Below are 14,036 nucleotides of genomic sequence, written 5' to 3'. Positions count from 1 at the left end.
TTGTTGTTAAACAAATCTATGCGGTAAAATCTAGCGAGTAACGAGAAGCAAAGACAAAGATTTCATGGTACAAGTCGCTTAGTGGAAAAAGCCATTCTACCAATCAACTACATCATCAACCCATACCAATAATAATACATTGCTTAACTAAAACATCAAAGAAATCAACCAATAATACCAGACTAACCAACCACAGGTGAACCAACAATATACAGAAGAATCTGAACGGCAAGAGCTCTACTAGGCTAACACTCAAGGTTACGCCTTTCCCTTGTTATCTTCCAGTCATCATCACTTCCTGGCAATATTTAATAATCGACAACAAGTTAGATAATCTTTAAGCCCTTAGTTGAACAACGATGCAAGAGATGTCATCCTTGCTGACTCTGTTCACTGCTTCTGTTGTCAGCAACCTTGCTGCTGCTTGTGGATCTTTGTACTTTCTAGCAAGATCCACTGCCTCTTCGTTGCTCATTACCTGAATAGGATCAGTGAGATGGATACAGCAAGAGATAAGTAGATCAGTTACTAAACGGAACGGGAGGGCAATATTTGAAGCAAACCTTCCACAAGCCATCGCTCGCAAGGATCAGTAGATCGCTGTCGGCAGTCACATCTTCGGAGCGTATATCTGGATCTGAACTCAGATGTGACTTGAGGCTCTTGTCTCCGAAAGCACGTGAAACAGCTAACTGACCATTAACTCTGGGAACATCTCCTGAGAACGTTATACAATGACCATGAGCATTTCTCACAGTAGACACAAATGTTTGTTAGCAAGGACCAAGAGTCAAGTGCAGAAGAAAGCAACACATTTACATATAATTCAATATGATGTTTTTGAGGATATAGGGTCTTCTAATAGATGTGCATAGTAGTACAGCTGCAGAAGGTCCCCTAGTCCTGACAGTGAAGCAGGGTACTTTCTTCAGTGTTTTTTTTTTTTTTGTGCGAAAAGCAAACCTACACTACAGGACAATGCTGAATCATTTGGCATTTCAAAAGTGAAATTTAGGTCATAGCCTTTTGGGAGCAAATGCCATTATAGCTCAGATGAGTCCCATGACTTTTCATGCTTCAGATGACGGATTGTGTGATGCTGACAAACTACCTACATCTCTCTAATGTTCAACGTGTGTGGCAACGATTGAGCCTTCTCCATGTACCTTTCTGATAACAAAGATAAACATAAATATGTTATGTTGTCTACATACTCCTGAGGTAATTGGTTAAAAAAGTTTAAGCAATTGGTTTTATTTATTATATGGCATCGTTTCACATTTCAGCTACATGTTATTTCTGGTTTTTAAGCAGAAAGTTTCATCTCATTATGCAATTCCAATTGTTTTTGCAACAGAAGTTTTCAGACAAGCATCTCATCATGGTAAATTGTCTTACTACAGTGAAATGTGTTAGATGCAACCAACAGTTGAATTGGACTAAAAATGAATGCAGAAAACAATAAGCATAAGCGAATCTTCAAAATAAGACCAAATGTAATGGAAAACATAATTAAGCAGAATGTCATGTGAACCTGGCATGTTTGAAACAAAGCCACCTCTATTCTCAATGCTCCCACGCTCAGTATTGGGTTCATGATCAACAGTTAATTGTATAGCATCTCCACCTTTTGCAAGAACAGCACGTGAATCACCAACATTAGCAATCCACAATTTCCTACCATCTATAAGAATCGCAGTAACTGCCGTTGATCCACCTCTCCCCAGATCAGGACTGCGTGATAGAATTGCTTTATCAGTCTTCTCATAGGCTTTGGAGATTGCCTCTCCTGGATTATTCCAAAAATCTTCCTAAATCATGGAAGAAAATATCTTTAGTATGCTAAAAAAAAAGGACAACTGTTAGTGAATCGATTAACTCAGAGTGACCGAGAGAAGCTAACCATATTCACCTCTTTAAGAATATTAGCAAACAGATGCTTTTGTAAATAGGCAGCCACACTGTCACCCAAATGACCATCAAATATAGCGAAAAGACCAAGCTCCTGCCCCCTTGTCTGGACAAACTTTGCCACATGATAATCCTCCATAGGATGATTTGCCCTCCCTTTTACAAGGCTGAACCCATAAGCAACTTTTACAGAGCCTTGATAACTTTTACCCTTGCCTGCACCACTCGAATGGCCTGCGAGCTATATGTAAAAGAAATTTCTAGTCTCACCAAATCACAGCCTTGAAAGCATCATGGTAAAGCTAACTTCAAAAGAAAATAAAGACGGTTGATATTAAAACACATAACTAAATAGATATTAAACATATCTATACTTCCTAGTTTCCCCAACATACACGTCAATATTTTATGTCTATATAGCTCATAATCAGATTGTCCTATTTCTCTTAAGAAGTGTTCCAATTTAGACTTGAACAATCACCAACTCACATCATGGCCTTTTTTCACTTTTTAATTCTGTCCCTTGCATGTTCTACACTAGTAGTGTTTCACAAGCAGTCGCAGTAAGCAGCTACGCATGTGCAGCTTTTAACAATTGCACAAGATCTATGCTTTTCTCTTGCAGTTCCTGTTCCTAGGTGTTTTGAGAGGATGCTTGCTTCTGACACAATAATGGGTTTCAACCAAGTTCATATAGTAACTTGTACAATTGTTTGCACTTACAAAACCCTGATGAGATAGTGGATAAAGGTCCATCAGAACAAACTAATACTGATATGCACATGATTGTCAACAAAACTGAGCTCAAATATGAAATACTAAGCTAATATATAAAAACATTGAAAGCATGCAAAAAGCATATATAATTCAACAGGTAGAAACAATCAAGCGAAGCGTAATAACAAACAATTAGGTCAAATCATCTCTCACCTGAGAGCAGGAACCTTTGAAGCAACATAATTTATCCATAAAACTCCAAAACTACAACAATCCTCCCGCTAAATCCTCAGAAGCTCGTCCATCTCAATCCCACTAAGGTATTTCTAAAACCACGGCACGTCCAAATCGTGAAATCAATCGCGAAAAATCGAAGCTTTATCAAAGATTCTCAAAAAAGTAGCGACTTTTAAGTCCTCCGTAAGATCGATTGGGGCTGGAGAAGGCAAGAAGCAATCAAGCGGCAAGAAGCGGAGATTAATAGGCGGAGAGGACGAGGGAAGCAGCGGAAAGGGGGGCCACCGGCGCAGGCTCCCGTCTGTTGACTTTGCTGGAGAGGAGTACGACAGAGCACGCATGAGTGATGGGCAGTGGAATTTATCGGGAAAACGCCCACTGTCCACTGTCTACTGCAACACCCGCACTGTCCTTCCGCCTTAAGTTGGGCACCAAAGACAAAACCCATGGTTGACTTCCTTTGACCCGACTGCCTCACTGTGCGACCCGACCTCCATCGTCGCCTCGGTCGCCTGCAAGATTTGAAACGCATGGTTGCGAGAGTCACAGACCGGGAGATCATGCAAAAGTCCGACGGAGTGTAGATTCCCTTTGCCAGTCGGAGGGGGACATTGACCCCAGGCGCGGGGCCGCCCCCGCCTCTCCTTTGTGGCGAACGCTGCGATCGCCACAGTTTGCCCTAGCGAAGTGGGGAAGCCTTTGTTGTTATCGAGCTTGTCCATTTCACAGGAGAGTTGCCTTCGAGGGCGGCTACAGCGATGGGGCAGCTGTAGCTTGTGGCTCGAGCCAGTCTGGTGTGTCAGACCAGGTCACGGGTTGCTCACCCAACTGATGCAGGCCGTCATCCGATTTAGCATGCTTTCAAAAATCCAATGAAATTGAACCGAATTTAAAGATTTCAGCAAGGATCGATAATCATAAAATCATTTTATGGGTTGAGGCCTGTTCGCCGGTCAAGTTTGTTGAAGATTTAACAGCGTAGCCAAGGACTAGTACAGTTTGGTCCTGTTCTGTCCTCTCTCTGCTTTGTGATACTTCTACTTTAACTAAAACATAAATATATTCTATGATGAACTGTCAATCTTGTTAAGCGTACAAAATGAGGCAAATGGTTGAGATGGGTTGAAAGATTTATGTGTTCGTTCATCCATCAAAATGCTCAGTTGCATTCACTTGTTTCTTTCTTCTTTTTTCCCCCCTTTTCTTAGAACTCCATTCAGGCCATGGTTATCATATTCAGATAAAAAAAAAACAATTAGATTACTGATCGAATAGAAGAATAGAACAAAAAGCTAGGTCAACTGGTATGTAATGTTTAGTATTTACACAAAAATAGACCACTCCAAAAGTATGATTCTTTATTTTTATTTTTATTTTTTGGAGCGGAAAAGGGTCTTCATAACTATGATTCACATGATTTGTGAACATATAAGCCCATGAGAAAATAAAATTACTAAACGTTTACCTCTTAATTTGCAGGTGATCGAGATAACATTACTTGTAAGTGGCAAAGAAATAAGAAACAAAAGAATGAAAGGATACATTATGTGAAGGGGACAACAGTAGCCACGGAGATGATGCCTCATGAGCTAAAAGGTGGCATTAGTGGAGTGTTGAACTAGAAAATAACTTGACTATATTTGGTTTCCAAAAAGAACTAGTTTGATAGGAATTTCCACCACTTGTATAGGCCAATTCCATAGATTAGGGTGACTAGTGTTACCCTCAGAGGATAGAACTTAAACCTGCACATGCTAAAAGAATCTGAGAATATTGATAATTTGATTGACAAAGAGAAAAATAAAGTTCAGACAGGAAAGTCTTAGACAAGTAAGTAAATTTATCATTCTTGCAGGGATCCATTCGTGGCGAGTTGGGGAGTTGAATATCCATCAAAATATGATGACTGGTTGTATCACTTAAATGAAATGCTTTGCGTTTGTATATTGAGCCAGCTATAATGTAGATCTATAGAGCATCATTAGATTCATGATCTAAAACATATCACATAAGAAAGCTTTACATCACTTTTGGTTCTTTTTCTTTTCCTTGTTTAGCTACTATGACGATCTATAACTCACGATCATAAACAGTTGCAACTCTCGAGTTAGGGAGCAGGACATTACTCATGGAGCTTGCATATGATACGATCATAATTTCATTTGAGGATGAGAAAGATTGTGACTTCGGAGCAGAGGAACAATTCAAACATCAGAGTGATGAAAGAGCAGAAGAAAAGGAATTGATAGGAATTCAGGATTTACTAGCGATAAGAGGAATTTAAAGGCAACATGGATCCATGCCCTTTCCTATCTCTCTTATGGAGAATCAGAATTCAAGTGTGTAAATAGCAATAACTCTCCCAACTATCTGCAATGGGCAAAATGGATCTTATCCTGACATTAGATCTATATAAGACTATCCCCGATAATACCTAAATTGTATAAATCACTTTTATTATGTTAATAAAGTTCCTTCGGCTTGTCTACTTCTATTGAATCTATTGGTCATCTTTTTTTGTTCCCTTTTTTCATCTTAGCAGGAAACCATTAAGGCTATGGCTACTGAATACACAATTCTTGTCCAAGCAGTTAACCACATTGCACCTCATTGCATGCCTCCTTTGCTAGTCAATCAGCTACTTGGTTTCACTCCCTATTGCAGTGTTGAACAACAAGCCTCTCCCTTATAGGCCAACAAATTTCCAATGGCCTCTACATCATCTTTGCACATTGAGGGGCCATCTCCGAGTCAAATTCTATAACCATTTGTTCTAATTCCCATTTTCTCCCGAGTTCCATACACTTTTTGATACCAGCTGGACCATTGGCTAATCTTGGGCATGAACCTTGCAATCAACATCTCTTTGTGATCTCATATTAAACTCCCATTTCCGCCTTCCATGATTCATTACATAGGCTTCCATTGGTAGACTCCCATTTTCTTCATGCTAATGTACAAAAAAAAAAAAAAAAAAGGAAAATACTCCTATATCCATATGCCCGATCAGCTCTAGCCTTAATTTCTTTCCATTTGAGGTAGCTGACCTCTATACAACATTTTTTTAAAAAACCATGTTGATACCTTGTTAAAATGATATTTCTTATTTTACCGACGATAGGAACTACACACCTAATCATTCATGAATATTAACAATTTTTAATTATAACTTCCCTAAAATCAATATGTTGGCGTCAGAGATTACATTAACCTATTGAGTTATCTCATAGTTACTCAAGATTGTGACTCATGGAACACAGATAATCATACTAGTTTTATGAAACCTTCCTGTTAATCCAAGGAAAGTTTCTGATGATCTCAGAAAACTTCTTTATTTCCGCAGATTACCCACTGAAATTGCATTATCTATGTTCTACCGATACACATCCCATAACGTAAAGATGATTATGATATATGCCAAGTGTATTATTGCATGACTGATTTCACTATGAAGAGCAATCAGTTCTGCAAATTTAAGAAGAGTTTCACGACCAATAATTTGTTGCATAACCAGTTAATGTTGATCTAGACGTTCCAGGTCATAGTGAACTGATGCAAAATTACTCCTCAATGAAGCTAGAGTGTCAGCCCATACGAAGCTGGCATTATTAATGCAACATGACAAGCCCACATGGATTATTTATTGTTGGGGTAGAAAAGGAAATCCTAGATCATGGAACATTTCTGAAATTTGTTGAACATTATGATGCCAACATGTACCATCGAGACAAAACTTGTTTTTGATTTCAATCCAGTACCTACGAAATGTTCCTCTAAGAAAAGTTACGGAGGCGCTCTAATTCGACAATCCCTAGACTAATTAAGTACGAAAACAGACAAAACTTTTGAGCCAAAAGAAACGCCTAACAAGTAAGCACATACAAGTAGAGAAAGGCAAAAGAGATCGAACTAGCTAGAACCTGAAAGTATCTGCATCCCGATCGACGCTCGGTGCTCTCCGAGCAGGCATGGGCGTGAACCACTGCGAGAAATCCCGATCGAAGAACTCCCAGTCCGGCAAAAGGATCACGGCGATCCCGGAGATCCCGAAGGCGTACGTGCCCAGCATCTTCGTGAGGGAGAAGGTCCAGATCCCGACGGCAACCATCAGCACCGCCAGAGCCAGAAGGCTCGTCCGCAGCGCCGCCTCGCGCCGCATCTTGACCTTCCGCCACCAGTTCAATTCGACCCTTCGCTTCTCGGTGCCGATCTTGAAGGAAGTGAGACGAGGAGGAAGAAGATCCGGTAGACGACGCGCCCAAACGCGACGAGCAGAGGGAGAGCGAAGAGAAGGGAGGGACTAGAGCACCAAGCGCGTGAGTCAAGAAGTCCCGGCCCATGAAGCATCTCAACTGCTCATGGATGCGATTCCGTGAATTGACCTCTGCATCTGGTGGCTGTTCGATGCGGTTGGAACGATCCAGGATTGCCCAATCACGGGATCCTGCGTTGTACATAATGAATATGATTTCATTTTAGAACGAAGGTTGCACCGGATCCTAAAGGCCTTCTGTGATTAGCTGCCGGTAAATGGAAATGAATGCGCACTAATTAATTATTTGATTTATTAGAAATAAATAAATAAAGAGAAACTTTATAATTTAAGTTTTTCAATTTGACCCAACAAAGTTTGTCAATTTATCTGCTCTCTTGGCTAATATGTCCCAGTATTGCATGTCATATATTCTCATCAACTTAATGAATCTACTCTAGATATTACAAGGATTTATGATCATGACTTTTTTTCTCACTAAACAGCATGTAATTAGTATCTATTAAAATAAAACCAAGTAACGAATTGCCAAAATCAATATAAATCTCTCATTTGAAGATATTAACACTAGCAGCATAAAAGTCCAAATATAGTCCCCGGTCCTCATTATCGGTGTAGAGTAACTTCAGAGGAATAGAGCAAATATAGCAGCAAAGCCATTCACAATGTCAACGCAGCAATAGATTCCGGCTTAAAGTCAACTCTGAGGCCTAAGACCCTTCTGACCTCAGAAGGAGTGAGCAACCATGTGACATGGCCTGCATTCTCTCCCCAGAAATCTAAAATCTCTGTAACTTTCTCAAAGTTAAGGATGGTTGACATTTGTGAAAGCCTGGCAAATTTGTCTCGAACAGGTCTCTGTGACATTTCGGAGAAATGGTTGATGAGCGCCCGCACCTCCCTGTCGAGCTGGAGGCCGCCCAGTTGGCTAAACCTTTTCTGCACCATGATCACTTCGAGTCGCTTCACAATGAAATCGATTACCATGTAAATGAATGAATCATAGTTGTTGGATGTCATCAGAGGTTGGAGCCACAAGGTGTTGGTCTCGACTCCGTGAAGAAGCTTTTGGACCCATGGGTCGTTCAGCTCATTTGCTGCATATTCTGAGTCATCGAGCTCATAGCTGATGGTAGCTACAGTGTCCAGAATGGGTCGGATGCGAGGTGAGATGGTTGCCACAAGCTGTTCCAAACCTGCATGTAGAATTTGCTTAAATCCAGTGCTTATGTCGCTAAGCTCAGCTAAGAAAGATTTCACTTTTTCTCTGTCTGTTGGTGTGGGGAAGACCTGGTCACAGTTAAAACAAGACATCAGTATAGCACAAAGAGAAAAAGGAACAGAACGAACTTGAACGATTCTTAACGATCTGTTTACAGTTATGAAAACAGTAATGGTGAAAGTGAAACTACTGATGTAAGGTAAATGTTCTGTAAGCTAAGGTCGACATCCTTGTGGTCACCTTACAAAATAAAATTTAAAAAAAAAAAACAGCCAGCAAAGAAAACATCATCCAGTCGACAACATGATTTAGTTGCTCATTCACTTTGCACCAGACTTGGCAACTCAAAGCTACATTGTAGTGTTCTGAACAAGGCAAGACCTGCTTTAGCTAATTCTAATTTATTTTAGCTATCAATTACTTGGTTCACAGCAACTTTTGCCATCTTAAAGAACTCCATGACAAAAATATAAAGGGTATCAACCTTATTCTGCCATACAAAAGGAAGCAGTCGATATAGTAGTATATGCATATGAAACGAGCAATCGGCATATGCTGATATATGCATATGCAGTAATGAATTGCTTTACAATTACAAATTCATCAAAAGTACAATACCTTATTTGACTTGAGGTAGGCCATGGATTATCATATAAGGAGGAATATTTCTTTTGCTGCTCAAAAAATATGTGCTATATATGTTCAAGAATGAAGAATTATTCTTGGGCATGTGCAATGGATACAAGTAGCCTGTATTGAATAGCTTATAACTTTGTCAAAGAGAAAAGCAAGGAAGCATATGATAATTGTGAGGATGTAAACTGGAAGCAGCTCTAGATGTTGCAAGTTTATCCTAGGGCAAAATTTTATGTGGAAGGTAGCTTAGAAAACATTCCTACTATTGTTTGCTGCATTATTGACCATAAGATCTATTCTGAGTTTATTAACCATGAAAGTGAGGTAACTAGTTTAAATCATTTGTCTGTAACTTTCCTTATGCTAAGGAGGTGTGGAAATACATAAATGAGCTTAAAGGTTAGCAAACCATATGGATAGATGATTGATGGAGAGGAAAATCATTTGAGGATAGCTCTATAAGAACTAATCAACCTGCTGCAGTGAGACTTCTATTGGGTTTGGGCATATATAGAAATCTCAGCATAGTAGTAGTGAAGCAAGGGGTCCCCTTATAATATTTTAGTGATGAAAATAGCTTCTGAGGTAGATGAGTTTGAAGACAAGTTGGCTTCAGACAATAGAAGCAATGCAAGAGGCAACATAGTAGTAGTGAAGCAAGGGATTATGTGATGATTTATTGTGATGTTGCTTGGAAGGGTGTGATGCCTGTGCAAGAGTTGCCCTATGTTGGAGGATCTCTCATCGAGATGGAAGTAGTTGAAACTCTAGACAAACCGAGTTTTGATCTCTCTCACAATGGAAAGGAAAAGATGTGTGAACAAGCAAAGAACAACATTAAAATCTATTACCTTTTTAACCATAATTTCTTTCATCACTTCCTATCAATCAAAGTCAATTTCTGGGGTAAAACAATTGTGGATATGAAGCTTTGTGAGGTATTCTGAAGATTCTAAAGTCTTCGGGAGAGCTGGAAAGAGGACAAACTTTAAGGGTAAAATGGAAAACTCCCACTGGTTTATTGTTGAAAAAAACTATTAAACTAGTTTGCATGAAATTAAGGAGAAACAGTGGATTAACCTCTAAATCATGACTACTTATCTTTCCTGATTCAATAGCAATATTAAGTATTCATCAGAGGAATAGAAGAACCACGTGTTATCCTCTCTAATCTCTCTGCAAACAACAAACATGCTCTAGTATTATTGGCCAAGCTTAACCTTGCAAACAAAGATTCTGAGTTTTGTACATCTTAATTCTAGGTATTACAATCTACAATTTTCTCTGCTACTAGATCTAGAAAATTTTAAATGTCAACTAGTTATCCTCCCTGGAGGTTAAGATTGGGTAAAATCATCACATAAGAAAGAATGGAGGACCATAACAGAAGTTAGCAAAATATATATATATATATATATATATATATATAACATTAGCTTGATGTGAAAATTTATTTGATGTGAATGCAAATTCATCCAATGAAAAAATCACATTTACTTTAAAATGGTAATCAGATTAGTAGTATGAAATGGTTGAATTGATCAAGTATGTTCGCATACATTAAAAAATATAAATAACATCTAGTCATTGTAAAGGAGAAGTTGAAAGTAATTTAATTCTCATGTCATGAATCCAGTCTACTATGTAAACACATGCTGAAGTAAAGGTAATCTAAATATCATGCATCAAATCTTAGTTGCAAACACATGGCATTTGCATCACGGACTGAAAGTCACAGAATACCAAAAAATCAATCATTAGTTTGCATAAATTACGAAGTAAACTTCATTAGACACTTAAACCATGCTTCTGAAACAGAACTCAAAATTATAGATTAGAAGGACAAAAAAGAAAAAGGTAAACACACTACTAACCTGTGCGCATTGCTCCTCAATTTCTTGACGTAGCTTCAAAACATACTCTGCACTAACGTCTATGTTGTTCAACATGGTAGCAATCTCTGTACCAGTCTTTTGCACGCCAACACCACCCAAAAACAGCTTCGCTCCTAAGTTAGGCTCTCTCATTTTTTGCTGCAATATTTCTTGGTAGTCCTTGATCAGCAGCTCCATTGCAACTCTCAGCACTGCAAACACGGAACTAATGTTTAATGTTGAAATTGACCTCCTGCAGCAGCTCTGAAGCACGTAAAATGCATCGTCCACCATAGAAGTTGTCAGACTATCAGCTACATGCTCATCTATCTCAATAGCCTTCCGCACATTCACCACCATGAAGAACTCTTCAAGGATAACATATGAACCAATCAGCTCTTTCAACATCCTATTAAAACTCCCACTTCTGAACGCCTTGGTAGCCTTGGGGCCAAGTTCCGGGTCAACAGACTCCAAGCCTCTGATCTTTGACACCATGAATTCAGTGTAATCCTCTCCTAGTTGGATCAATGAAAGGATCTCCTCCATGTACATCTCAATTTCCCTTGGATCTGGACCCTCAGCGACTCCAACTGTGAGCAAATTGCTGCTCGGGGTTTTGATCTCAGAGGTGAGCCGAGAGAGATGCCGGTGATCCACGTACTTCTTCAGGATCTGGGTGCCCCTAGAATCGCACTCCTCCTGAAGCTCACAGATGGCGTAGACGATCCCATCCTCTCCACACAGGCTCCGCAGCACCTCGTCATTTTCCTGGACGGCGAGCACAATGTCTTTGAAGAGACTGGTGAGGCAGCCAATGAAATCAGGACGCTCAGACTGGGTGATGGCGGCAGCAGCAGCCTGCTCCGAAAGCTCTGCCAGGTGCTCAAACTCCAGGCGGGCACGGAGGGCGATGACCTTCTTCAGGTATGCGACGTATATCTGGAGGCCCTCATCTTGGAGGCCAAGAGGAGGGAAGGCCTGGACAACACGGAGCACGGCAGGGTGGTCACGCTGTTCGATGGCAGCAGCCAGTCGCTGGCGGGCAATGGACTCGACCTGCCGCTTGACGTCGAGAAGCTGTTGGCGCTGCTCGTCATTGCTGCTGTTGGGACTGCGGCTGAATCGGGCGTCGATCTGCAGAAATTCATGGACGGAGCGAGCAGCCGCTTCGAGATCGTCGTCGGCGAGGGCGCGGCGGGCGGCCTCAAGGCAGCGGGACCGATCGAGTGTGGCATCGACGAGGGCGAGGGTGTCCCTGACGCGGGACTGGGCAAGGTCGAGGTCTCTGGCGTGCCGGCTGACACGATCAGCGAGGGCGGAGGTAGAGCGGGCGGAAGAGAGGAGGAGGGTCGCGTCGGAGCGGGCGATGTCGAGGAGGTGGGAAGACCGGGGGCCGGTGAGGGCGAGGAGGTGGCGATCGAGATCGGGACGCTGGGAAAGGAGGGATTCGAGGCGAGTGTCGAGGGCACGCTGGTAGGCGACGCACTCATGGAGAAGGCGAGTCATGGCGCCCACATCGGTCAGCGACCGCACCAGAGCCACGGCCTCCGCGGTTCCGAAGTCCACCGTCGTCGTCAAGGATTCCAACGAGTCGTCGGCGGCGGTGGGAGTGATGGGGGAGGCGGAGGATTTGTCGTGGTCGGCGGAGGCCACCGGAAGCGGAGAGGAGACGACCGCCATAGCAGCAAAATGGGGATGGATCTGGCTTTGCCCGGAGTCTTTCGTCTAAATAGGATGTTATAAAAAAAAATAAGGGAAAAAATTAAAAAGGCACTCCCTTATTTTCTTTATGATAAAAAAAAGATCTATTTTAAAAAATATATAAAAAGACACTTATTTTATTTTATTCAATCCTAAAATATCCTTATTTTAGTAATTGTGATCAATTGATGTAAATTTTAATAATTATGAATAAAATTGTACCATATTACAGTACTTTTAGTTAAAATTAATTCTCGGTCAATGGTGCAACGGTATGACATCCGGGTTGTGATCTAGGGACTCGCGGTTCGATCCCTCAGCTACGGCATATTTGAAAAAAATTTCTTGGACATTTGGATTGGCCGCCATATGTGCACCCTTTTAATTTTTTTTAACAGCCTTTTGATCTTTGTAAAAACAAACAAACATAAAGAGGGATCAAGCCAGATAACTTTATTGCAATTTTACAAATAAGATAACTTTTTATACAATTGACAAAGAAAATAGTTATTGCAATTTGATAACTAGACATTTGTTAGGCTACCATTTAACAAAAAATTAGTAACAACTTAACACCGGACCTCATGCGATTTCTAAAGTATATGATACTTTAAAAAGAAAATTACAAATAGAAAAACAAATAGTATAAATTTTTACAAAAACAAATAGAGTATATGATACGTTGACAAATAGAGACTGTAAAATTATTACTCAAATAATCTTTTGTAAAGTAAAATTACATACAATAGATTCTTTTTTAAGATTTTACATTGACAGCAACTTTATATAACAAATTGTATAAATTCTTCTCTAGGATTTCACATTAATAAAAACTACATGTACCAAATTATATAGATTCTTCTATAAAATTTTACATTAACGGAAGTTTTTGTACATCGAACTGTCCATATATATTGGCAAATGCATGAGTTGATAAATTGCTGAAAAAAACTCCAATCCCTCTCTTGCTCAAAAACATTTCTCTCCAGTTAAGTTTGGATAACCTTTTGCTGAATTACAATCATTTCTTATCAGATTTGAAGATCAATAATAGTATTACATGAAGAACTAAGTATTCGATTAAAATTGAATCGAATCGAACTGAATTAATCAAAATCGAATCAAACTGAATTTTTTTAAACTAATCGAACCGACCGAATTTTTAAATAAAAAATAAACAAACCGAACTGATAAAATATCGATTAATTTGGTTTTCGACCGAATTAACTGAAATAATTCAAATTTTTAAATATTATAAAAAATTTATCAATTAGGTAAAGATTTATAAATTTACTCACTTAAAAATTTATATATTATTTTTTTATTTGATTAATTCAGTTTATTTGATTTATTTAATTTAATCGAATAAGAAATTTTAAAATCAAAACCGAACCAAATTAACCGAATTAATCAATTTTTTTTATAAAAAATAATCAAAATCCAGAAATAATAAAATTGAATT

At 39.6% G+C, this 14,036-nt stretch overlaps 2 protein-coding genes across 5 annotated transcripts; both read right to left on the bottom strand.

The window, feature by feature from the left end:
• Positions 1–38: 38 nt before the first annotated feature.
• LOC141814786 (putative protein phosphatase 2C 41) lies at positions 39–7,284 on the bottom strand. 4 transcript variants are annotated; one of them, XM_074702734.1, is made up of 5 exons: positions 6,786–7,284; positions 1,904–2,152; positions 1,535–1,811; positions 564–718; positions 39–478 (listed from the first exon to the last, which is right to left on the bottom strand). In XM_074702734.1, the coding sequence occupies exons 1-5, from the start codon at positions 7,203–7,205 to the stop codon at positions 338–340; spliced, it is 1,242 nt and encodes a 413-aa protein (XP_074558835.1). In that variant the 5' UTR covers positions 7,206–7,284; the 3' UTR covers positions 39–337. The 4 variants fall into 4 exon arrangements, with proteins under 4 accessions (XP_074558835.1, XP_074558836.1, XP_074558837.1 ...); XM_074702735.1 differs by having other exon boundaries at positions 1,913–2,152; positions 6,786–7,267; XM_074702736.1 differs by lacking the exon at positions 6,786–7,284 and adding an exon at positions 2,842–3,387.
• A 383-nt stretch (positions 7,285–7,667) lies between these two features.
• LOC141814187 (conserved oligomeric Golgi complex subunit 4) lies at positions 7,668–12,562 on the bottom strand. The gene is made up of 2 exons (XM_074702139.1): positions 10,871–12,562; positions 7,668–8,428 (listed from the first exon to the last, which is right to left on the bottom strand). Exons 1-2 carry the CDS (start codon positions 12,551–12,553, stop codon positions 7,799–7,801), a joined length of 2,313 nt encoding a protein of 770 aa, XP_074558240.1. The 5' UTR covers positions 12,554–12,562; the 3' UTR covers positions 7,668–7,798.
• Positions 12,563–14,036: the final 1,474 nt, after the last annotated feature.

The sequence above is a fragment of the Curcuma longa genome, chromosome 21 (assembly GCF_044706935.1).
Source record: "Curcuma longa cultivar G26 ecotype Majalengka, Jawa Barat chromosome 21, ITB_CL_G26_1.1, whole genome shotgun sequence".
NCBI classification, from domain to species: Eukaryota; Viridiplantae; Streptophyta; class Magnoliopsida; order Zingiberales; family Zingiberaceae; genus Curcuma; species Curcuma longa.
This window is presented reverse-complemented; position numbering and strand designations above follow the sequence as displayed.